At 39.9% G+C, this 27,441-nt stretch overlaps 1 protein-coding gene across 3 annotated transcripts in view; it reads right to left on the bottom strand.

Moving 5' to 3' along the window:
- Nucleotides 1-91: 91 nt before the first annotated feature.
- dnajc5ga (DnaJ (Hsp40) homolog, subfamily C, member 5 gamma a) overlaps nucleotides 92-27,441 on the bottom strand; it is a 57,641-nt gene continuing 30,291 nt past the window's right edge. The window contains exons 5-6 of one of the 3 annotated variants that reach the window (XM_078541434.1): nucleotides 8,380-8,459; nucleotides 92-7,162 (exon numbers count right to left, since the gene is read on the bottom strand). In XM_078541434.1, the coding sequence (XP_078397560.1) occupies nucleotides 8,386-8,459 (74 nt within the window). In that variant the 3' untranslated portion in view covers nucleotides 92-7,162; nucleotides 8,380-8,385. The remainder of the gene's footprint in view (nucleotides 7,163-8,379; nucleotides 8,460-27,441) is intronic. The other 2 variants (XM_078541435.1, XM_078541436.1) reach the window with 2 other exon arrangements.

The following is a 27,441-nucleotide window of genomic DNA, read 5'->3' as shown; positions in this document are numbered from 1 at the left end:
TGTAAAATCTATCAATAAGCATATAATAGCCTTCTTCATCTGTGGCAATCTTGTGAAAAGTAGGTTAAACCATAACACATGCCAGCCAACATATTAGGAATCCACATTTATTGTCAAGTCTTTCATGAGAAAATTGTACAAAATATATTCTGATCACATTAAATCCAGACACAGCCCAGTCTAGATTAAAATTGCAACATTACTCAGTTCCCTATAAATGAATGTTCACTATCCCTTTATATAGTGAAGTATGCAACTGAAAAATACCCCAAGCCCTTTAACCATTAAACACAGTTCAGAATTTTCATGACAGTGATGTTTCTCATTACAGCACAGTCTTACAAGAGATGGGAGCAAAACAAATCTCCCTTCGAACTTTTTCTGGAGATAGAAATGTGGACAATGAGACAGTATCCTTTTTCAACTACATTCAATCAGTGATATGTTTTAGTTTAAATTTGAAGTTTTTCTTTTTAATAACATGCATGATTTTGAAAACAACCTACAGAAATCATAACCTCGCCTTTCATAAAGAATTTACATTGTTACTAGAATAGTTTCCCATGCTTTAGAAGTGTTATGTTGGACATAATCAACAACATTAACAAAGAAGCACTGCCACTAGTTTAAATTTAGTTGTTAACCAGCAATCTTTCAAAACAGCTTCACTGGCTCTTGGCCTATAGGTTGATTTAACTGCACATTCCTATTTGCAACAGGTAAACCAGCTCCCAACAGCTCTTAATTTTAGTAGGCTACAGAACTGTAAGAAAATCTGCCAGAAATACTTTTTAAAAAATGCTTTACTAAAAGGAAGCTGTCTCATTTTATGAAGAGCTTGACTTCCCAAAAATACATCCCAAAAGTCCCATTATTGGGTAACATTCTAAGCAGACAACATACGATAAGATAGAAAAACACAAAGTTCAGAGTAACATGGCACATGCTCTTCTCTACTTACATCAGACTAAAATTGCATAGCATTACATTTGAATTCAAAGCAACAACTAAATTTGTTTATACAAAATTTTGCCATAAAGTTTCAAAACTGCATATACAAGTAATATATTTAAATGCTTTGAAAAAAACAATTCCAGTAATTCATGGAGTATGGCCAATCAACACAAGACATTAAGGGGATATTATTCAGAGCAAACAGTTCCAGTATTTAGTGCAATTCTGGAAATGCTATGCCTAAAGTTTCTGTACCTAAACAAATAATCCTGAATGCTTTAAAAGGGAACAAAATCACTTACTATTGCCAGCGATTTACTAAATAATTCTAGTAATGTTTACATGTTTATTCCAGAAATAATGTCTAGAATTGAGATTATCAGACAGTGATTCCACCAGATGAGTTATTTTCACATTTCAGGTGTTTCTCATCACCATGAGTACAAACATGAAGGCTGGTCAAGTTACAAAAATATTAACTCAAAATTCACTGAGCGCACTATTGCACATAAGCTCACATTTAACCCCAAAGGCAGTAGGTTATGCATTCATGATTGGAGATTTTTGGCCATGTCTAATATAAGTAGAGAACTTAATTTTTGATCTTGACTCATTCTAGCTACAGAATAGTTCTGGCCAGGCAGCCTGGCTTCAAATTCCATTTTTCACAATGAAGAGGGAGCTCTGTGCCTCCGTACTCCTTCATGCACAGAGTTAGATTCCAGATGTCAAATTCTAAATGTTGAGCTAGCGGGACCCCTGAGTACTGCTTAAAACTCCACTGGAGTTATGCTTTATTTGGCATTAAGCCCAAGCAGTGGGAAACTCTTTTCACGTGATCTAACACTACTGCCACCTGGGGTGGGCACCGGATCCAGCTCGGGAGTTATAATGCCCTGCAATTTATTTGGCAGTTATGTTTATATTCAGTGATCAACAGTTGCAGCGTATGTTTTGCAGTATAACTGCACCCCTACATAGCACAATGTTACAACATGTTTAGTACTAAGTAGTCCCTGATCCATTAACCAGATATATTATGAAAATATATGACTGCTGTTCAAATTTTGATCAAATGGCACAGACAGCATAAGAGGAAGCACTTAACATTTACTGCTGTAGATAACCTGTGTGACTTGGCCATCATCTACCATGAATGATGTGGACATTTGCAATAAGTAAACAGTTTTTTTCTTAAAAAAGGGACCCTTACCCACCCTTCCAATCACTGCAGATCCTCAATTTATAACCTAACTTCCTACCCCCCCCGCCAAGTTATTCATCTGGCTGAATAAATAATCATTTCTGAAGGTGAGCACAACTGGAATAAAAAAAGGATGTTCCCCAAAAACAGATTTTTTTTTTATTATTAGGGACATACATTTCACCAGTTAAAGCCTTAGAATTCAGCTTATACTGTGTGGGTAAAATTATTTTTAAAAAAATCTTTTGTTTTTAAAATAAGATTTGGTTACACATGTGTAACTTCCAGGAAAAGTGCAATTTAGATTTGTAGTGGATGGATTAATAAATGTGTAACTCTCAGAAGCATACAGGAGCTGTATGTCAAAACACTGGTTTCCAAATTCCACTATCAGACAGATCTTTGTTGTACATTTTTCCTTCAGAAAACTTTCAAACAAATGTGGATGCAGAATCCATGTATTCAGATTATTAGACGATAAATGCATATTCAGGAAAGACATATTCTTTACATTATGGATGTTTAAAGGGATAAAATTAATCAATGTTTTAATCACCTTTTTTGCTCTTCATCCCAAACACGCTGCTTTTTAATTCTTTATAAAGATACATTGATCAAAGTTTTGGTTTGTACAGATTTAGTTTGGCCTAAACAAATTGTATTAAAAAAATATAGTTGCTCAACAACTTTAACCTCAATTATATTTCAAAGAGGGAATTCCTAGGAAATACAACACTCAAGGGTATGTTATGCCCTCTATAGTCCACAACAGTGTTACAACAGAAATGTTAACTGCAAAGGGTATTTAAAGGAGGGGAGAAAAAAACTATTTTAATGAAAAGGCGCATCACTTTCTTATGTCAGTTATTTGTATTAAAAATACATTTCAGTCTGAAACAATCCAGGTGAGTGTGCAACATCTGCTATGAGCAACACTTAAAATAAAGTAGGACTATGCACCTGTTAAAAAAATCCACTCAGGTTAAAATATTCAACTGAATCTAGGCTACAGAACTGCGCCACAAGAATTTTCACACCTTGAGATCTTCAACAAAACTATCTACTTTTAAATGATAAGTACGATTTGTAAACTAGAACCTCATTACCAAATTAACTTTGTATCCCAAACATGAAACAGCAGTAACTCTGAAAAGTTAAACCACAAAACTTTACCCACGATGGGGAGAAGTGACATAAAACATGTGCCTCAGCAAAGAACAACTGATTCCTGTTTTAATACACTGCAATTGGACAAATATTAATCTGTAATTACTGAGAAAGCTGCTTCTGTAATCACTGTGTGACATACAAATTATGCTAAGTGGGTATCAACATTAACCCTTTGTTCACAGAAACATGGATCATCAGCATAGGTGTTAGAAATTCAAGCTTTGTTAAAAAATGACAGCTCTAAAGCTGCAGAACATGATAGAAAAATAAGCAATACTGGCCAAAAAGGTGCCATATACATTGTTCATCCACAGTAATGACAATCACGTGAAAGGTACACATTTTGTAAGTGATTTGCATAAATTTGTAAGATGACAAAAGTTAAAAATGGCTATTCTGTTTTCATACAGTATCATACATTTATGTCACTCTCCGGTATTAGTCCCCAAAGCAGTGCTAAGCAACTTGTGCAGCCTTACTGCTTTTGGTTAGACCAATTTATTTAACAAGTTTTCTCCACATCTGTAATTAGAGGGGCCAATTCACATGTTCAGAGGATTGTTAGACCAAAAATGTCTTGCATGTCTCTGTTGGAATACTACCCATTTTCTGGAATGGATCAGAAATTGGAAAATGTAAAGTACATAAAGATTTTACTTGAACTGCATTCAACTAATGTTTACATTTATATATGGTATATTGTTATCCGAAACCTGGATTCAGTGACCGAAAGATATTTCAAATGAGTTCTAAAAATATTTTGCTATAATATACTGCAGCTTTGAAGACCCTTTCTACCAGACTTATTCTCTGTCTCAAAAAGTTTACTACAGGATAAATTCCATTACTGAGGTTTGTTAGCTGTAAACACATACTTTAGAAAATGCACAAGTATGGAAACTTTGCGCACAGTAATAAAATTTATACAGTTAAATGAACATTTTAAAAGTTCAGTATAATAAATGTAGCATACAGGTTCCAGTATTTACAATTAGACCAATAAAAAGAGTGGCTAATTCTGTCATTTATCAATTATGTTATGTGCATCAATTAAATTTACATTTCATGATTCCTGGAAAAGCATTTTAGTTGGCATTTACAATCATTATATTTAGTGACAGCACAAAAACCTGTTTGACAGGATTCAATTTCAATCTTATTACAGTAATTTTGTTCACCCACACACAGTCTGCAAGCAGTAAAGATTTGATTGCTTTTGATTGGAAATTATAAAACCTCAATAATCTATTACAGGGGCACCAAAGCAGCCGATTCCTTTTAAAAGAGCAGTGTTAATTTTCAATATTGATTAATTAAGAGTGAAGCTGTAGATTTAAGTTTAGTTGTTCTTTTAATTTAAATTCCATTGCTTTATTAATTTTAGTGACCACTGTAGAAAAGTCCAAAAATCCTGAAAGATCTGCAGTTGCAATAGTCACACAAATGACATTTGTAAAATCTGCCCATGCAGTAAAAGTCATCAGCAAGTATGCATGACTACCAGCTCAAAAAAAAATCTTTGAGTCAGTGGCTCGTTAAATTAAAATTTTCTCACTTAGTTGCTGCCATAGCATATTACAGAAATTCACTTTCACCATTTGCTGAAGGATATAAGATACCCTTGGACACCTAAAAAAAAACAGAATCTTTGAGATTGGCTTTTTAATAAGGGAAAATACTCTGAAGATTGAATTAGTTTTGTATTTGTAAAGTTAAGCTACAGGGGACTTATCAGACACCATTAGGTACAGGTTAGTAATTAATAGCCATCAACCTTTACTCGGAATCTATCATAGAACTGCAAATGCCTGCAATGCCACTCTGTGTCCAACAGGTTGATGTGGTGTGTCTAGTGTGTAGGTGAAGAAAGTTAGCGTGCTTTTCACTTTTTGTGTGTTAGTTTGCTTCTCACTTCTGACCTATACTGCTGGCTAGCAGCAATGCATAAAGGAGAGCCAAAAGCCCAAGTCTCTGCCTGTCAATACACAGCCTCTCCACTGGCAAGTCCTCTACTGTGCCTCATGAAGCATGCGGACACTGGGTCCCTCGAGGCCTCAAAGGAACTTGGAGGAAGTTTGTCCTCCAAGTATGCAGGCCCACCGGTGTATGGGCAAGCCCTGGTGCTCATGAGCTAAACTCCCAGCTCTGGGAAAATAGTTCCACTGCCCTGTGGCTACGTTGGGAGACATGAAGGCTAAGGGAATAAACCCTGACAGATAATCTGGAGTGCAATCCAAAGACGAACTGATGCCTAACTCTCTGTCATCTTTCAGGCAACTCCTGCAACCAAGGCAGTGCCAAACGTCGTGTTCTGTATTTCTTTGGATCCAACTGGAGAGGTCGACAGGGAGACCCTGACTTTTGAGCAGTCCAGGGTCTCTATAAAATTTGCACCTTGGAGAGTTTCACTGAACACAGAGTTGACCACCAAGGCTCAAACCATCATCTCACAAGATGGATGGCTGCCAAAGGTTGATAAATTCAGAGTCAGGAAATTAAAACTGGATCTACATTTTTCCACCTTAAAACTTTCTTTAAAAACTAATGTGTTATTCAAAACTTCCAATAAATCAAAATTCCGATAAAAGTTAGCAGCACTGGATTCACAGCTAAATGCATTGCAGATCCAAATATCCATCTATGATTAAGAGATTTAAATTTTTGGCCAGATTACAGATAGTTTTTTTAAAGCAGTCAAGTGAATCTTACAACAGTAATTAGCTCATAGCACTATATCCAGAGACTGTGGATTACAACTTCTCACATATGTTCCTGATAACTAAATCCACTGAGTCAATAAGTAAATAACCTATTTGGCACAAAACTTCAATCACTAATCAAAAGTGCAGTGCTGTACAGAGTACATTCTTATTAGGTCAAATAGCCATTTTTAAGAAAACAAAAGCTTTATGGAGCTAACTTTTGGTGAACGTGCAAAAGTTTCTCCCCTAATGAAACAATAATTCCAGTATACCCTAAAACTAATAGGTTGCGTCATTCAAATAAAAAACATCCACCTGGTCAACTAAGTGGTGCTGCACATGGCAAATCTATTCTGCACTTACACATTTAAATGCCTCCATACAATGAAGAAACTACTTTCTAAGCCATCAGAACTGAAATATTCAAGACACCTATTATTCCCAAACCAAATTTGATTTGGCAACTATTCTCCACGTGCTTCAGAAAAGGACCGGCTTTTGTGGTAAACATAGTAAAAGTGTACTCTGGGCCAAAGACGTGTACAGTATTTACATTTTTCTTGAATTAGCAGTGTTTTACTAATAGCTAACGTAGTAATTTGAAAGCCTAAAATCAGTGCAACTTGAAATTACTTACCATTTTTATTCGCAAACCAACTCAGACATCTGGTTCAATGGAATGAAGTATGAAGTTATAAAGTTTTCAGTCCAATACAGACCTAGTACATAGCTATACTTGTTTTTAAAAAAAGCCTGTAGGACTAATAAAAAAAAAGCAGCCAAGTAACCCTTTTGTTTAAAATAGATTATATCTCATAAGAATGTTTCAGTTGCTCTGCGGTTGGACATAACACAAGTGTAGACTGTACAATACATTACAAAACAAATTTACAAGTGTGTTGGTTGACTGTAAAGATCATTCAGAAAAAAATGGCAAACTATAAATTACATATATGTTCAGACAAAATAAATTTTCAGAACCCTGCTCAAATATGCCTTGTTAAAATGAATTTTCGGATCCTCTGTTTTTATGTATCGCTTCTACAGCCAGATTTTTGGTCAGATGACAGCTAGGTTGATTCAGATTCCATGGATTCTGACGGTGGCTGAATGATGATTGGGATATTTACACCTAAAGTGGAAAACAAAAAAGTTGATTACTATGATTTGGTATATCCCCAACATAAAATGCAAGAGCAGATGCATTTTTAAAATATATATTTATTCGTTCACAGGAGGTGGACATTGCTGGTTAGACCAGCATTTACTGCCCATACCTAATTGTCCTCGAGAAAGTGGCGGTAAGGCATTGAACAGCGATAATTTAAATGGTATATCAGCCAAGATTAGAATAATCAGAACATTGTGATTAGTGGAAACATTAAGGCTCTGGATGTGTAACATATTATTTAGCATGCAAGCGCGCAATTGAATGCCAGCATTATGGCAATGATTCAGAGCTAGGTTGTAACTGATTAAACATTTCCTTAATTGGCTGCATTTTATGGAGAACTAACTAAAAATAATTATTGTTACACAATCACTGTCTGAATTAGGCAGTTTTAGAAATAGGAGAGGAAGAGAACAAATTTTAAAAATGCTTTTCTTGTCTCCCATACATCTTAAGACATGCCATATACAATGCATTACTTTGAAATGCAGTGACTGTTAGGCAAACAGAGACAAAAGGGGGTGTATGAAAGAGAACTCATTTAAAATATTGGGTGAAACTGTGAAGGTTAGGAAAGCCTCAGGAATAAACCCAAGATTGTGCACTTTTAATCTGAGCAATTGCAGCCATTAATGCACAACTGGCTCCAACATTCCTGGCTTTGTGGGGGGTGGGGGGAGGAAATGTATCATTTGAATGAAACATGCTGAAAATATAACCTTTAAATAAGCTCTCAATTTGCAATTCTTAAATGAGCCAAGTTATTTGAAAGGTTAATGCACTCATACTCAGCTGTACAAAAGGAACATAACACATCTATCCAGCCCCAAGTATTTAGACTTCCATTAAGTATTCAACAGCATTAAATAAAAAGCAAGCAAAGTCCGAGGCCTTTGAAAACAGACATGGAACATTTCTGATCTGAGCCTCAAGAGAAAATGTAACATCTGCAGTTAAGAGGTAGTCTGAAGATTTCTATGTTATTTATCAAAAATGTTAACATGGCATAACAAGAGTAACCATTTTGATTACAAAGTTATTTGTACAATGAGACTGCAATCAGGAAGCTGATGGAGCATTTTTTAAAAGACATGTTATGATTTACGCAGCAATCATTAGTTTGCAAGCTTGAGGACATTAGTGGTGACAAGAAGTCAAAAACCCTCAAATTCTCTTACGAGTATTTACACCAGCTGTTTTTCATCAGCGTTTTCAAAGGCTGAACTAGGTGCTGGTTGGGCGATAACAACTGCTGGCCCTAATGAAAAAGCAACAAGAAAATTTTCAGAAAAATGTTCTCGCTTCTGTTAGTTATTCAATATACTGAAATGCTTTAACGATGAAGCAGCTTTGCGTCCATCCAATGATTAGCGTTGGGGACATGCTTGGTGCGTTCCCCACACTATGGCTGGGATTTTCCATGCCCGCTGGCGTCAGGAGTGTTCGGTGGTGTGAGTGGACAATATGACACGATCGGTTTCACAGTTCATGATTGTCTGCTGGCGTCCCCCGTCATCGGATGTTGGGAACCTCATTGTAACAAATCAACATTTCATTATTAAGCCTGCCTGCCGGAACTGCCGCCCCCCCCGACCCCCACAGGATCGTCTGCCCGCATCAGCGGGAAAACACGATGATGTGCTTCCCAACAGCTGATAAGCGACGTGCAGCTGGCGGGCTGCACTTCGCTCAGGACTTCAAGATTTGTTTGCCTACCTTGCTTCAGTCAGCACTTGCAGTCATCAGCGCCAGGCTTCACAAACAGCACCACATCACTTTTAGGGGGGCTCACGGGTAGGTCTCTGCCTACCAAATCAGCCATATGTGGGTGGCTTTTCAATGGCTGGAGGGCAAGGTCTTGCTTGCCCACAGAGGAGAAGTGGCCTCAGGCAAGGGAAGAGGCTGCAGGGCCTGGGGAAGGAGAGTAACCAAGTGTGTGTGTCAGGGCACATGCTAATCTGTGCAAGAAGCCTCAAGAGGGTGAGGGCTGAGGAGGCAGTCTCCAGAGGAGATGAGGCCAGATGGAGATGTGAGGGTGCGTGTGAGAGAGTGAGTGGTGATGTCCCTTGAGCTGGCAGTGAGTGAATTTGGAACTTCAAAGTTTCAATTTTAGCTAATGTGCTCTAATGTCCAACAGACTACTAATGCTGAAACACGGCACACCCGTTGAAGATAATAACTTAAAAGCAAAATACTGCGGATGCTGGAAACCTGAAATAAAAACAAAGTGCTGGAAAAACTCAGCAGGTCTGGTAGCATCTGTGGGGAGAGAAACAGAGTTAAGGTTTAGGGGTCCAACATGACTCTTCTTCGGAACTTTGGAAGATAAAAGCTTATTAAGTTTACATTTTTGTCTTAAATACAAGTACAGGGAAGCTTCACCAATACAAGCTTTGAGTATTCCCTTACTTAGAGATTTATCAGCTGTTGAAATATGAAAATCTCAGCTAAAACAAAGTCCTGCAAAACGTGCCTGCCAGCAAAACTTAGCTGGAACAAACATTTCCCTATGATAGTTATCATATTGCAAACTTAAAGGATTGCACTTTGGAAAATCACAAAGCACTTCAATTTTCCATTTATTTATAGGACTGTTCTGTATTAATGATTTGAGCACTGAATTTACATATGATAAACAAAAATCAGAATCAGTCCATCAGATTTTATACAGGTTGTGTAAACCAACCCCTTTGTCTAGTTTTGTAGGCTACTCACTCTTGCTTCACTACATATATATATATATATATATAATACCCCTTCACAATGGCTTTGCAGCAAAAGAAAATTTTATTAACAGAATGTAATATCTATTTACCTTATATATTATAAAACACAAACACAAGGTGAATTCATTAGATTGCTTAATAGGTTGCAAGGCACACAGAAATGACTTCTTCGGAGCTGAGTGAGGTAGAAATGTGATGGGATTTATATTGTTGAAGAGAAGGGGTGGAGCAAAATACAAGATCAGTGATAGGTAGGAGCTCAGGAGAGATTTGACAAAGATGGTCATGACACAAGACAAAGAGTCGGTATGATAGTGTTAAAAAGTAAGGCAGGTGTTAATAGTGGCATAAAGAGCTGTTAGAAGAATGTGTTAATAACAGAACAAGGGTCAGCGCTCTCAAAGCAAAACATGAGAACAAGTTGTTTTGGGGGGGGGAGGGGAAAGAGGGTTAGGAAAAAAAATCAAAATGGAGGCGAGTTCATGGTCTGAAGTTGTTGAATTCAATGTTGAGTTCAGAAGGCTGTAAGGTGCCTCATCGAAAGATGAAGTGCTGTTCCTCTAGTTTGCGTTGGGCTTCACTGGGACATGGTAGCAGGCCGAGGACAGAAATCTGGGCATGACAGCAAGATGGTGAAATGAAAGCGACAGGAAGGTCAGGGTTTTAAGTGAGTTAGAATCTTGCCTGCTATGTCCAGAGCACACTAGTACAAGACAAAAAGAGAGGAATAGAGTGCACAGAGCAATATACATGGTGCCATTGTTTTTGGTAGATCTTAATTTCAGGTGGACAGATCGGATAGAAAGGACATAAATAAAAACAAAGTTCTGGAAAAGCTCAGCTGGTCTGGCAGCACCTGTAAAGAAAAAGAGTTAATTTTTTGAGCCCAATATGACTCTTTTTCGAATAGAAGACATATTTCTGTGACTTTAAGCAATCCAATCATATTGACTTTGCAGCATGAACCCAGTCTGAGTCCATCTGAGGGTAAAGACAAGGGAAAGCAAAAGCAGACACATTTAACCAAACTGCCAGGAACACGGTACACAGCAGCGTCCCCCCCAAAAATTGAAATTCCCCAGAAAATTAGGTGCCGCTGAATGCACTGTTGACATGGTAAAAGGAGGAGGCAAAACTGTGCCAGACTATAAAGTCTACGTGATTATCTCAGGCACACAAATGCAGTTGATAATTTTCACAGCTGTAAGAAATACTAGCAAAACAATAAAAAATTTCCAAAAAGGATCCTGTTCGGCTTGAAATAAGAAAGGCCGCCTGACATTACAACATCTTATATTTTCAACAGTTCTCCAGGGCCCTAAAGGGTACTTGCTCTTGTTAGGAAATAGAGATAGTTTAAGTAAGTTATATTTGGTATTTGCTGGTGTTAGGAATGAGTTCTAGTTTTAAAGTTTAAGTTTGGTTTGTATTTTTGTATCTGTGTGTTAAGAAAGGTTAAATTGAGATTTAGTTTCACTTTAAAAAATGCCTGCATTCTAAAGAGAGTTTTACGACTCTGGCAGCTAAGTTAAGCAAACAAGAGTAGAGAAACTGGGCTGTTGCCAAGCAACAGGGGTCCAGAGAGGCAGGTCTGTCCCACAGGCACAGAAAAAAACTAAAGAAACAACAGTTTTGAGTTCAGTTTGAAGCCAGGATTCCAGAGAGACTGGACACTGGGAGAAGAAACTGCAGAGTAAGAGATTTCCCAAAAGAACCAAAAAGGTCCCAAGGCCAAAGGAGTGAGACAGAAACAGGGGAAAGCCCCAAGCAGACCTTTCAGTCAAAGGAAGGACAGTGCCTGGGAAAGGTCCTGTTAAGTGAAGTTAAAGGTGAGGGGCAGAGAGAAAGGCTCCAAGCGTCAGATTTAAAGAGACAAAAGCTACAGAAAGCAGATTTAAAGCGAAAACAATTTGCAAGAGGCAAGAAGGTCCAAAGGGATGACTGAAGGTCTGTAACTCTTTTCTATGTGCATGCGAAGCAGTGGTGTACAGATGACAGCTAAGTCAGTGAGAGAGAGTGCATAGAAGACAGCATGAATGCATGTGGTGACCCAAGGGAGAGGAAGATTGTAAGGAGAGTTCGACCCTGGAAGTGAACCCTTGTGGAAGACGTCTCAGAGAAAGCGTCAGTTTGGCAGAAGATTCCAAAGCGAGGCCTTGAAGAGTGGAGATTGGAAACCCTTGTGTGAAAGACAGAGTTCAGTGAGACTGCTTGGCTCACGGTGGGACAAGCGTCTGGGGGGAATTGATGAGAGATCCATAGCATCTGGTTGAGGTGGCTTCTGTCACTTGGTTTCAGAGTGTGGTGTCTCTGACCACAGGGTGCCTATTGGTTTACATGGACTGTGTACTTACTGTGAACATTAGAGTATAAGGTAGCTTTGTGTAACTTGTATTATCCTTACAAATCTATATATCTGTAAAGGCATAGTTGTGGGTGAAGGAGTATTGTAATATAGTTCATCTTTTCTTGTTAAATAAATGTTTTATTCTTTTGTTAAAAGTTCATTAGCTGATTCTGCTGACTCTGTTGAGCGGCCACTCTCCATGTGTCTAAACAAACAAATTAAAAGTTAGGTTCTATCAAGCTGGCTTCCACTCTGGGAGCAGGCTCGTCCAGGGGTAACCATAGCTGGGATCATAACACTCTGATGTGGACTTTCAAGTCATTTCTGGCGACAGCATTCAATTTTTCTGTTTTCTTTATTCTCTAAAGAATCTACTTCATAAACAATGCCCTTTTAGTTTGGCTTGTTGCTTTCAATGAGTAGATACATAACCTGATACACTTTTCATAATGCAAATATGAGACATCAGAGTACAACCTCACCTTTATAAACGTTGTTTATCATCCATCCGCAATACCATCCCAGCGCATGCGCAGGAGGATGAGAGAGTGAATACACTGTGGAAACAAAGAGAAGCCACTTGGCCTCCCACTGATGGCTGCTCCTCCAATCAAAGACTGTTTCTCTCCTGAATTTGCTGCTGATAAGCTTACTGATGAGCCCATCAGCAGCTAACACAGGAGAGAAACAGCCCGTCATTGGAGGAGCAGCTCCTTGCAGAATCTTACATTGAATTTACCCGTCGTTTGAACATTGGTTCCTTGGGCCGGATGCAGAGACTTAGGGGCCAGGTTGTGGCCCACAGGCCAAGGGTTAGATAAGCCTGCTATAGGATCTAAAACTACCCTTGTTTACAGCCACCATGGGGACCAAATATTCAGGGTATGTGACTTTCTGAAAAGAAAGGCAGGAAGGGAAGGGTAGTGGGGCAGCTTTGTTAGTATGAGCTGGAATAAGTACGATAGCAAGAAATAATCTTGGATCGGAAGATGTGGAATCCATATGGGAGGAGGTAAGAAATAACAAGGGGAAGAAGACACTGATGGTAGTTGTCTATAGGGCCTCTAACAATAGCGATGCTGTCGGACAGAGAATAAAGCAGGGCATGTAAAAAAGGCAGTATATTAATCATGGCTGACTTCAATCTCCATGTAGATTGGGAAAATCAAACTGGCAGAGGTAGCCACGAGCAAGAATTCATAGAGTGCATTCAGGACAGTTTCCTAGAACAATACGTTGTGGATCCAACCAGGGATCAGGCTATTTTGGATCTGGTAATGTGTAATGAGGCACGTTTAATAAATGATCTGAGAGTAAAAGATCCCCTAGGAAACAGAGACCATAACATGGTGGAATTTAGCATTCAGTTTGAGAGTGAGAAACTTAGGTCGGATCTATGCTAAGCTTATATAAGGATAATTATAAAGGAATGAGGGCAGGGTTGGCTGGAGTGGACTGGGAAAGCAGTTTAGCAGCAAAGACGGTTGATGAACAATGGCAGATGTTTAAGAAAATAGTTCATAACTCTCAACAAAGATATATCCCGGTGAGGAAGGAGGTTGTAGGAGGGGGATAAACCAACCAAGGAAGTCAAGGATGGTATCAAAGTGAAAGAAAAAGCATGCAATGTGGCAAAGATTAGTGGTAAGCCAGAGGATTGGGAAAGTTATAAAAAACCAACAGGCGAAGAGGACCAAAAAATAATAAAGAGGGAGAAAATAAACTGAGGATAAACTAGCAAGTAATATAAAAACAGGCAGTGAGAGCTTCCTTAAATATATAAAAAGGAAGAGAGAGGCCAAAGTCAATATAGACCCCTTAGAGAATGAGGCTGGGGAAATAATAATGGGGAACCAGGAAATGGCAGAGGAGATGAATAAATACTTTGCTTCAGTCTTCACAGTAGAAGACACTAATAACATACCAAAAATACTAAATAATCAGGGGCTAAAGGGTGTGGAGGAAATAAATACAGTAACTATCACTAGAGAAAAAGTATTAGGGAAACTAATGGGGCTAAAGGCCGATAGGTCACCTGGACCTGATGGGTTGCATCCTAGGATATTAAAGGAAATAGCTGCAGAGATAGTGGATGCACTGGCAGTAATCTTCCAAGAATCCTTAGATTCTGGAAAAGTCCCAGTGGATTTGAAAACTGCCAATGTAACACCCTTATTCAAAAAGGGAGGGAGACAAAAAAAAAAACAGGTAAATATAGGCCAGTTAGCTTAACATCTGTCATTGGGAAAACATTGGAGTCTATTATAAGGGATGTAATAGCAGAGCATTTAGAAATACATAATCTAATCAAGCAGAGTCAAGCAGGGGAAGTCATGCCTGACAAATTTATTAGAATTCTTTGAGGTAACAAGCAGGATAGATAAAGGGAAACCAGTAGATGTAATATATTTAGATTTCCAAAAGGCGTTTGATAAGGTTCCACACATTAGGCCACTTAATGAGATAAGAGCTCATGGTGTTGGGGGTAGCATATTTGCATGGATAGAGGACTGGCTAACTAATAGATGACAGACAGTTGGGTCAAGGGGGGCATTTTCAGGATGGCAACCTGTAACTAGTGAAGTGCCACAGGGATCAGTGCTGGGGCCACAATTATTTACAATATATATTAATACTTGGGTGAAGGAAATGAATGTACTATCGCCAAGTTTGTGGATGATACAAAAATAGGTAGGAAGGCAAGTGGTGAGAATGACACAGTCTACAGAGGGATATAGACAGGTTAAGTGAGCAGGCAAAAATGTAGCAGATGGAATATAATGTGGGAAAGTGAGAGGTTATGCACTTTGGCAGGAGGAATAGAGAAGCTGAATATTATTTAAATGGGGAAAGACTGAAGAACGCTGCAGCACAGAAGGATTTGGGGGTCCTTGTGCATTCATCCCAAAAAGCTAGCATACAAGTTCAGCAGGTAACATTTGTGGCAAATGGAATGTTAGTCTTTATTTCCTTTATAAAGGGAATGGAGTAGAAAAATAGGGAAGTCTTGCTAAAACTATACAAGGCCTAGAATACTATACCACACCTAGAATACTGTGAAGTGCTTTGGTTCCCTTATCTAAGGAAAGATATATTGGCACTTGAGGCAGTCCAGAGAAGGTCCACTAGGTTGATCCTGGGGATGGAGGGATTTTCTTATGAAGAGAGGTTGAGTCGGTTGGGCCTGTACTCATTGGAGTTTAGAAGAACAAGAGGTGGCCTTATTGAAACAGGTAAGATTCTTAGGTGGCTTGACAGGGTAGATGCTGAGAGTCTAGGACCAGAGGGCATAATCTCAGAGTAAGGGGGTGCCCATTTAAAACAGAGATGAGGAGGAATTTCTTCTGAGGGTAGTTAATCTGTGGAATTCTTTACTGCAGAGGGTTGCAGAAGCTGGGCTGTTAAGTATATTCAAGGCTGAGATAGACAGATTTTTAATCAGTAAGGGAATCGAGGGTTATGGGGAAAAGGCAGGAAAGTGCAGTTGAGGAATATCAGATCAGCCATGATCTCATTGAATGGCAGAGCAGACTTGATGGGCTGAATGGCCTACTACTGCTCCTACGTCTTATATTTAATATATCTGCTCCAAAGAATTTTTGAGGGATCTTTTCTACTGGGTCACAGCAAACCTTTTAAAATTTAAGCATAGGCAATCCATAAAGGAATCCATGATGGGATAAGAGGAGGTTTGCTCAGTGACCACGAGGGTTCAAGTTTTCCCACACTGGCTGGAGTAAATTAAAACTCTTCAAATTCAAATGGAGTACAGCATCCCTTTTAGAGCCCTGGAAATCTTAGAACGCCCAGGTAATCGGGTAACTCCAATAGGTTGAGATGTTAAACAAGACCTGAAATTCTGGGGACAGCAGACAATAGCATCTCAAAAACCAATGTTATGAACATTTAAGTTCAAAACAGATCATCTGGGTGTCCTGACCTTTATGTCACAAGGCTGTATGTCATCAAATGAATGATTTTCACTTATCGACAAGAATTACAGTAGAGGATTAAATAAGTTATTTGAGCCGGCAAGATTCTCAAAACTGTTAACTGTCAATAGTAGGGCGAACCTGACATACACAATTGCAATGTATTAAGACTGCATTTATACGAAAAATCCAGAGGGATGTAAGCAGTGCATTTATTGTCCATCCTAGTTGATCCATGGTAATGAACCGTCTTCCTCAACCATTACAGCCCTCGTGATGATGGTGCTCTCGCACGATGCTAATTTGCAAATTTGAAGTGAAGCAGTTTTGATTGTACATCAACACAAATGGAAGCATAGCTCAAAAGACCACTTTTGAGGAGCGCAATTCTAATTCCAATTTCACGTAATATAAATCCAGCCTAAGACAAGTATCATGGATCGTCTGCTTTCTACTGGGAGAGATTAAGGGGATGTTGCTGCCATTTGGGGCTGTCTCATTTTGCAGGGACTGATGTGGAACTATGCTTTTACATTACCCACTAACCCAGGTCTTTCATAGGAAATCTGGTGTAAAAATCTGTATGGCAGATATGAAAATCCTTTTCCTTTGCTCCTTGTTGGGTCATGTTGATGGCAGTGAAGCTCACAACAGTAGCTTGAACAGGTTTAAGAAAAACGTTTGGGCAATGTTAAGTTCTTAAATTTCCTCAATTTTCGAAAATGTTTTTGTGATGGAATCTTAGACTGATGCGCAAGGGATGGATTTGCCCAAGACCTGTGTTATCCAGCTCATTTCCCTGTTTTTTCCCCATAGCCCTGTGAATTTGTTCCCTTCAAATATTTATCCAATTCCTTTTAATCATTACTCCTCATCCCTGGTACCATTCTAGTAAATCACTTCTGTATCCTTCCTATAGTGCCCAGACTTGAACACAAAACAGAAGCTGACACCTAAGCAGAGTTTTATAATGGCCTCGGGTAACTTCCTTGCTTTTGCATTCTATGTTTCTACGGATAAAGCAATCGGGGTCCTTGGCTTTATTAATAGCCTTCTCAACTTATCCTGCTACCTCAAACGTTTGTGTAAGTGCAGCCCTAGGTGCCTCTGCATTAAACTGCCTCTGCCATGTGCCTGCCCATTTCAATAGCCTGTGTATACTCTACTGAAGTTCACTACATTTCCAAGTTGTCATCCGCAACTTTGAAATTATGCCCTTTATACACAAGTCCGTGTCAGTAAAATATATCAAAAAGATCACTAGACCCAATATCTGGGGAACAACGCTATTCACTTCAAAAACAACCATTCACCACCATTCTCTGCTTTCTATCCCTTAGCCATTTTTTTCTAAATTGCCATTGTCCCTTTACTCCCATGGGTTTTAACTTTGCTAACATCTCTATTATTGTTACTTCATCCAATGCCTTAATCACATTACCCTCATCACCCCTCTCTGTGACTTCAAAGAACTGGATCAAGTTCATCAAATGTGATTTGCGTTCAATAATCAGTGCACATACCTTCCCAAATTTCAATTAGTTTACCCTGGATTATTGTCTCCAAAAAAATATTTCCCATCACTGATGTTAAGCTGCCTGGTCTACAGTTGCTGGGTTCAGCCCTCTCTCTTGTTTTCAAAAGGTGCAACATTTTACGCTGTATATGATTTGTGGCAATGGGTGCCCTGTCTCTGAGGACAGTGCAGTGCTAATGTTGTTTGGGCATTACAATTGAAGCCAGGACTTCCTCCAATACATCATGAAGACTTTGAATTCAAGATCAAAGAAATTTATGTGCCCATCTACTAGATTAATCAATCAACAGCAATTAAAGTTCTCATGAGTTCAATCCATTAAAGGGGTAGTTAGAAAATAGGCATTTATCTGAAGTACTACATTAAAGAAGTGAGTAAATCAAAGGGAGCGCTTTTTGTTCAATGTAATTTTTCATTTTACTTTTATTTACATTTACTTTTCATTTTGTTTCATTACAAGCCCACTGATTCCCACAGCTACCTCAACGACAGTTCCTCACACCCTGCTTCTTGTAAGGGCTCCATCCCATTCTCTTAGTTCCTTCGCCTCAATCACATCTGTTCCAATGATGCCACTTTCCAAAACGGCGCTTCTGACATGTCTTCCTTCTTCCTTAATTGAGGTTGCCCACCCACTGTGGTTGATAGTGACAGGGATGCCTGGTTGACAGGGCCCTCAACCATGTCTGACCCATCTCCTGCGCCTCTGCCCTCACACCTTCCTCTCCCTCCCAGAACCATGACAGGGTCCCCCGTGTCCTCATTTTTCACTCCACCAGCCTCCGCATTCAAAGGATCATCCTCCGCCATTTCTGCCAACTCCAGCATGATGCCAGCACCAAACACATCTCCCTTTCACACCCTGTCGGCATTACATAGGGACTGTTCCCTTCGGGACACCCTGGTCCACTCCTCCATCACTCCCAACACCTCATCCACCTCCCACGGCACCTTCCCATGCAATCGCAGAAGGTGTAACACCTGCCCCTTTACCTCCTCCCGCCTCACCGTCCAAGGTCCCAAACATTTTCAGGTGAAGCAGTGCTTCACTTGCACCTCCTTCAATTTGGTCTACTGCATTCGCTGCTCCCAATGTGGTCATCTCTACATTGGAGAGACCAAACGCAGACTGGGTGACCGCTTTGCAGAACACCTTCAGTCTGTCTGCAAGCATGACCCAGACCTCCCTGTCGCTTGCCATTTCAACACGCCACCCTGCTCTCATGTCCGTTCTTGGCCTGCTGCAATGTTCCAGCGAAGCCCAATGCAAACTGGAGGAACAGCACCTCATCTTCCGATTAGGCACTTTACAGCATTCCGGACTCCACATTGAATTCAACAACTTCAGACCATGAACTCTCTCCTCCATCCTCACCCCTTTTTTATCTCCCTTTTTCAATATTCATTTTTATTTTTTATCCACTTATTTTTTTCATTTTTATTCATTGTTTTATTCCCACCTTTTATGCTATTTTCAACATTTTTTCCCACCACCGACCCCTCCCCGCCCCCACTAGGGCCATCTGTCACTTGTTCATGTTGTTCTTTCCATAGTGCTTACCCTTGTCCTATTATCACATTCTGCTTTCTATCCTTAATGCCATCATCAGCACCTCCTTTAGCCAGTACCATTACCACTAACACCCTTTTGTCCTGTTGTCCATGACATCTTTGTCAATCTCTCCTTAGGCTCCACCTATCGCTGACCTTCTATCCAGCTTTGCCTACTCCATCCCCCTTAAACAGTATAATTTTCACCACATTTGTACTTCTCTTTAGCTCTGAAGTCAGATGGACTCGAAACGTTAACTGTTTTCCTCTCCTCAAATGCTGTTAGACCTGCTGAGTTTTTCCAGCATTTTGTGTTTTTGTTTCATTTTACTTTGATGTGTTTGAAAAAGTCAAAGCTAAAAAAATCATCAATTTTCTACCTGCAACAAGACTAGATTTGATCTCCCTCAGGGTTAGTATTCAGGAGGAATGATTCCACAGCAGAAACAAGGAATGCAATAGAGTTTAGTGTCAATGAGAACTAACCAAATGCTTTCCAACCTAGAGAAATCATGCTAATGGCAGGGAATGCAGAGTTTCTTGGGATCAATGGTTATTGAACAGATTTCCGACCAAAGATCATGCTTATCTGGCATGTTTATTAGCCATGAGATCACAGTAGTTTAGCTAGTTCTCTTTAAAATGAAGTAAAATCCATATGGTTCTGAATGTTTGTTTTAGAGTCTTTCTCTCTAGATTATGGAGACAGTTTCTTCAGTTATTTCTCTTCTTGGTTTGAATTATTTTCTGATTAAACCTGAATTTTATGAACCCTAGAGTAAATCTTTTTTTTAAAAAATGCCATTCATGAAACAACATGTAACAAATAATTGCTAAGTTTGTGTGAGCACATTGGAAGACGTTAAACATATAAACGAGTTAGGAGCAGGATTAGGTCACTTGGCCCCTTGAGCCTGCTCTGCCATTCAATAAGATCTAATTTTATCCTCAACTTCTGATTCCTGTCTACCCTCAAGAACCTTTCATTACCTTACTGATCAAGAATCTATCCACTTTTGCCTTAAAGATATTCAAAGGCTTATGACCCAGCAGTTGGTAAAGCTGAGTTATTTTAAAGTCCCAGAGGGAAGCTTTAAACAACTGTCATAACCTATATTTTTAACTGGTATGTTTGAGTTGCAACTCTAAATTCAGGAATCAGACCACCAGTTCTCAAGACGTTTTATATCAAAATACGTGAGACATTTATTGATTTACACAAGTTAAATATATACACATGGCTACAACTTACTACTATCATAACTTTTAACAAATTCCCAAACGAATCTTCATTAAGGCAGCAGCACTCAGACTTAACCAGACACCAGGCAAGGCATTTTCACCGTACAAATTCAAAATGAGGATCCTCTCACTTTGGTTCCTGTGGAGACAGTTGTAGGCTTATAGCTACTTTGATCTTACATTGCCTCTACCCTCCACACACAAAACTGCTATCGGTTATATCCAGTCACTCTCACCTCACCTCAGGAGTTCAGCTCTTTTGCCCATGTTTGAACCAAGGCTGTAATGAGGTCAGGAGCTGAGTGGCCTTGGCAGACCCCAAACTGGGCATCAGTGAGCAGGTAATTGCTAAGCAAGTGCTGCTTGATAACACTGTTGCTGAGCCCTTCCATTACTTTACTGATGATGGAGAGTAGACTGATATGGCAGTAATTGGTCGGGTTATATTTGTCCTGCTTTGTGTGTACAGGACATACCTGGGCAATTTTTCACATAGCTGGGTAGATGGCTATAAATTGAGAGGAGAATGTGTAACGAGACCTGGGTGTCCTTGTACACCAGTCGCTGAAGGTAAGCATGCAGGTGCAGCAGGCGGTAAAGGTGGCAAATGGTATGTTGGCCTTCATAGCCAGAGGATTTGAGTACAAGAACAGGGATGTCTTGCTGCAATTGTACAGGGCCTTGGTGAGACCACACCTGGAATATTGTGTGCAGTATTGGTCTCCTTATCTGAGGAATGATGTACTTGCTATAGGGGGAGTGCAGGTTTACCCGACTGATTCCTGGGATGGCGGGACTGACATATGAGGAGAGATTGAGTCGATTAGGATTATATTCGCCGGAGTTCAGAAGAATGAAGGGGGGGTCTTGTAGAAACCTATAAAATTCTAACAAGACTAGACAGGGTAGATGCAGGAAGGATGTTCCTGATGGTGGAGGAGTCCAGAACCAGGGTCACAGTCTGAGGATACGGGGTAGACCATTTAGGACTGAGATGAGGAGAAATTTCTTCACCCAGAGAGTGGTGAGCCTGTAGAATTCATTACCACAGAAAGTAGTTGAGACCAAAACATTAAGATAAAAGCAAAAAAACTGCGGATGCTGGAAATCCAAAACAAAAACAAAAATACCTGGAAAAACTCAGCAGGTCTGACAGCATCTGCAGAGAGGAATACAGTTAACGCTTCGAGTCCGAACGACTCTTCATCAAAACTAAGGAAAAATAGAAGAGGTAAAATATAATCTGGTTTAAGGGGCGGTGGGACAGGTAGAGCTGGATAGAGGGCCAGTGATAGGTGGAGATTGCCAAAAGATGTCACAGACAAAAGGACAAAGAGGTGTTGACGGTGGTGATATTAGCTCACTGAGGAAGGAAATATGGCTGTGAAAGCGAGTTTTAGTAAACACCTCGTCAAACACCAGGAGAGAAATGAAAAGCAATGAAGGTGAACAAGGCAAAAGAGAGAGTCGGAAATCCTTGTATGCTTTCAAGAAGGAGTTAGATATAGCTCTTGGGGCAAAAGGGATCAAAGGGTATGGGGAGAAAGTGGGAGCAGGCTATTGAGCTGGATGATCATCCATGATCATAATGAATGGCGGAGCAGGCTCAAAGGGCCGAATGGCCTACTCCTGCTCCTAGTTCCTACGCTAGTGTTGTAACTGTACTGGAACAGCTTGGCTAGGGGCACGGCAAGTTCTGGAGCACAAGTCTTCACAGCACCTAATGGATGACCAGTCTTGAGTTGCTAGATCTGTCTTAGCATGGTGGTAGTGGCGCACAACATGATGGAGGGTATCCTCAATGTGAAGTCAGGACTTGGTCTCCACAACAACTGCGTGGTGGTCACTCCTACCGATACCGTCATGGACAGATACATCTCCGGCAGGTAGATTGGTGAGGATGAGGTAAAGTATGTTTTTCCCTCTTGTTGGTTCCCTCGCCACCTGCCGGAGACCTAATCTAATAGGACTCGGCTAGCAGTGGTGCTACTGAGCCACTCTTGGGGGATGGACATTTATGTCCCCTACCCAGAGTACATTCTGTGCCCTTGCCAACCTCAGTGCTTCCTCCAAGTCATGTTCAACATGGAGGACCACTGGCTCATCAGCTGAGGGAGGGCAGTACGTGGTAATCAGCAGGTTTCCTTGTTGATGTTTGACCTGATGCCATGAGACTTCATGGGGTCCTGAGTCGATGTTGGGGACTCCCAGGGCAACCCCCTCCTGACTGCATACCACTGTGCTGCCACCTCTGCTGGGTCTGTCCTGCCGGTGGGTCAGGACGTTCCCAGGGATGGTGATGGTGGTGTCTGAGACATTTTCTGTAAGGTACGATTCTGTGAGGATGATTATGTCAGGCTGTTGCTTGATTAGTCTGTGAGACAGCTCTCCCAGTTTTGGCTCTAGCCCCTAGATGTTAGTAAGGAGGGCTTCGCAGGGTCGATAAGGCTGGGTTTGGTGTTGTCGCTTCCAGTGCCTAGGTCGATGCTGGGTGGTCCGTCCACATACTTTGTGAGCCAAACGTAATGCGATGGAACAGGGTCCCAGAGAAATAGTGGAAGCAGTCAGTACGGATTCATTCAGTTGGATGTTTGATTGATTCATGCCTTTTTTGTGACTTTGTAGCAGTTTGTTACAATTGAGTGGCTTGGTAGGTCACTTCAGAGAGCATTTGAGAGTCAACCACATTGCTGTGGGTCTGGAGTCATGTGTAGGCCAGACCAGGTAAGGACGGCAGATTTCCTTCCCTAAAGAACATTCGTGAACCAGATGAGACAATCGACAAAGGTTTCATGGTCATCATTAGACTTTTAATTCCAAATTTTTATTGAATTCAAATGCCATCATCTGCTCAACTGCCATAGGCATCACCCACATTTGTGATCCAGCTATATCATCACTCAGAATAAATTGAACACCTGCAATGGGCAATTTTTTCCACCACTCCAACTATAACTTCACCTGCCTTCCATTTGCTCTTTAAATTTACCTTCCACAACGGAAAGATTTAGCATCTCCATGAACCCCACTTGTTTTTACCTGCTCCTGCAATACTCCCTTTGAACAACAAGTATCACTATCCCACAACATTAAGGATTGACGAGCCCCGTGTCTCTTAAAATTTTTAAGATCTTTACCTACTCCACCCTGTACACGTAGAAAGGCTTTCCCTTCACACACAAAGTGTTTAAACACTTCTGCAACATTTAAACATTTACTCAGAATTCTCTTGAGTAAACTGTGAACACATTCCCGCTTCTTTACCTTTCACTGATTCTCCGTTTCACCTGTACACAAACCACTGGTTTCTCTTGTCCTGAACCGGTGTTCAGTGCTTTTACCTCCAGAGCTTTTCTGTACCCCAACAATTCCAACAGATTTTTCCTGCAATCTCCAACACACTGACTTCGTGTGCCCCACTTAAATACAATGAAAATACCTCAATTTTCGAATGTCATTTCTACCTTTAGTACCTTCATTTTTATTGAGAAAAAACTTCCTAGGAACTTCCAGATACTCCTTCTCTTCTGACCACCTACCTACCTTCCTTTCACCTTCCCACTTCTTATCCTTTACCAATTTGAAAGGGTGACGGAGAAAAGGTTTAGCTCTATGAACTAACTCAATCATCAAATATCTCTGCTGCTTGTCTTACAGAATCAACTCTGTTCCTCTACATGAGTTCTCATGACCAAAGGAATTGAATCTTTAAATTCTTCCAAAAGAATTACTTCCTTAAGAGCTGCATATTTTGTCTCTTATTTTTAACACCCTATCCACCGGTCAAAATTATTTTGTTTTACTCTTTCAATCTCAATATAAGTTTGCCCAGGCTGTTTTCTCATATTCCTAAATTTCTGCCTGTATGCTTCAGGAAGTCTTGTATGCTTCAGGAATACTTCATGTGCACTCAAAATAGCTTTCTTCACCGCATCATAATTCACTGACATTTCTTCTGATAGCGAAGCACATACCTCAAGCGCCCTACCTAACAACTTAGACTGTAATAATAACGTCCAGTTTTCCTGTGGCCATTTCATCTGTTTAGCTAGCTTCTCAAATGAAATAAAGAATGCTTCAATGTCTTTTTCCTCAAACTTTGGAAGAGCTTGTACAAATTTAAACATATCCCCACTGGGTTGTACTCTAGAGATAAATCCTTCCTCACCTACTGGCATCTCTTTTCTAACTGCCAACATTTTCAGTTGGAATTCTCTCTTTCTCTTTCCTCCTCCTCTATTTTCACAATACATATTGCTGTCCTTTGCTTCTAATTCAAGCTTTTTCATTTGCAACTTAAGTCTCACTACCTCCAGCTGTGACTCACTAGTGCCAGTTTTCACTTCCAACTGTAGATGCTGTGCTATACTTTTAATTATATCTATCTGCTTTCCTAACACCCTCAGGTAACCCCAACTTTAACTTATCTGCCAACTCTGTTAACTTACTTTTGGTTATTTTCTCCAACCCAATCAGAGTTATCTCTTCTACTCCCAGACAAGTCTTAGCAATTGCCAAAGCCACCTTGCAGTCTCACCACTTAAACTACCTCATCAACTCCTGAATTCAAAGTGCTTCTCGTACTCATAACCTTAAGATGCACCAATTCCAAACCAATCAAGGCATTAGAAATATTTTTATTCCCGGCAAGAGCCCCCAATTGTTATGACCCAGCAGCTGGTAAAGCTGAGTTATTTAAAAATCTCAGAGGGAAACTTTAAACAATTGTCATAACCTATATTTTAAGTGGTATGTTTGAGATGCAACTCTAAATTCAGGAATCAGGCCACCAGTTCGAGGGGTTTTATATCAAAATACATGAGACATTTATTGATTTACATAAGTTAAGTATATACACATGGCTACAAATTACTACTATCACAACTTTTAACAAATTCCCAAACGAATCTTCATTAAGGCAACAGCACCCATAGACTAACCAGAAACCAAGCAAAGCATTTTCACCTTACAAATTCAAAATGAATTTGTTCCTCCCACTTTGCCCTCCACACACAAAACTGCTATCAGTTATATCCAGTACATTTCATTGAATGTAAATTCTCACTGTATCACTAGCCTCTTTGAACTCCACCTCTTGTAACAATAAAACCCTTTTCACAATATCAATTTTATTAGTATTATAAACATATTGCTTGGTCTCTGTTCGCTAGGTGCCAGATTTCACCCCACTTCTTGAATGCTCTATTCAAAAAAATGCAAATGCACTCCACCTCTCTGAAATCTCAAAACTAGTGCACATCAAAGCACCCAGGCTAGCTGGCTTTAATCCAATTAAGATAGACCCACAGACTAAACCTCAATTTTAAAAGAAAAATATTTTCCAATAATATTATACATATTAATAGCTTCATGTCAAAGGCTCTGCCTCAATCACCTTTTGAGAGAGAGAATTCCAAAGTCTCTCAACCCTCAGAAAATAAATTTCCTCATCTGTCTTAAATGGGCGACTCATTTTTAAACAGTAAATCCTCGTCCTAGATTCTCCCACAAGAGGAAACATCCTTTCCACATCCACCCTGCCAAGTCCCCTTAGGATTTAATATGTTTCAATCAAGTCACCTCTTACTCCTCTAAACTCCAGCGGATACAAGCATAGCCTGTCCAGCCTTTCCTAAGCACATACACATTGAATGATTAAATCCACTCAAAAATTCTGAGAAATTTAAATAAATTGCTAAAAGTCAACTCAAGTGGAATAAACCTAACCAACTGCATTAAGGGTTAACGTTGACTCTTAAAATAAAGTGCATGTTATAGAAAAAAGGCATTGGCAGCAATGTATGAATTGTACATGTCATTTTCACGGTTGTCCTGAAAATCTAAGAACTCTTTGGTGGTGTCAGGCCCAAAATTGCTTGAAAACCAAGGGCTGAGTGCTGTATACTTAACTAGGTGAAAGCTGAAGTTTGAACTAATTCACTGCGCCGTCCAATTATCACGCATTTCACTGAACATAAACCTAAAGTGGCTTTCAATTCTAGAATATGGAGTAACCAGGCCTTCAGTTTAGGACAGTATTTTTGTTTTTTGAACCATTGAGAAAAGGTATGCCTAATGTCATTACCAATGTCAAAATGATAAATGTTGCACTTACAAAATATCTTGCGATAAATCAGAGAATTGTTATGATGCAGGAGGAAATTTAGCTCATCATGCACCATGCATCTCCGAATGAACTCACCATTGCCAATCACCCACCTTTGCCCCATAACTCTGCACATCCTTCCTCATCAGATAACATCTAAATTCCCTCTTGAAAGCTTCACTTGAACCTGCCTCCAGCACATCTCAGTGTACACCAAACCCTAAATACTCACTGTGTAAAGTTTCTCCTCATATCACTTTTGCTTCTTTTACTAATTAATTACTTTAAATCTGTGCCCTCTAGTTCTCAATCCTTCCACGAGTGGGAACAGTTTCTCTCTAAGTACTGTGTCCAGGACGCTCACGATTTTGAATATCTCTATCAAATTTCCTCTCAGCCTTCTTTTCACCAAGGCAAAAAAGAGTCCTAACGCATCCAAACTATCTTCATAACTGAAATTCTTCATCCCTGGAACCATTCCCATGAATCTTTTCCACACCCTCTCTAATGCTTTCACATCCTTCCTAAAGTGCAGCACCCAGAACTGGACGCAATGTTACAGCTGAGGCTGAACTAATACAAATTTAACATAACCTCCTTGCTCTTGTACTCTATGCCCCTATTAATTAAGCCCAGATCATTGTATGCTTTATTAACTGCTCTTTCAAGTTGTCCTGCCATCTTGAATGATTTATGCACATATACATCCATGTTTTTCTGTTTCTGCACCCCTTTGTTATGGCACAGGAGATGGTAAATGTTGGGCTGCTCAAATCCCAGAGGGAAACTCAAAACAACT

This window comes from Cetorhinus maximus, chromosome 5 (genome assembly GCF_964194155.1).
Source record: "Cetorhinus maximus chromosome 5, sCetMax3.hap1.1, whole genome shotgun sequence".
NCBI lineage: Eukaryota > Metazoa > Chordata > Chondrichthyes > Lamniformes > Cetorhinidae > Cetorhinus > Cetorhinus maximus.
Note: the sequence above shows the minus strand (reverse complement) of the source record. Positions and strands in the feature narration are given on the sequence as shown.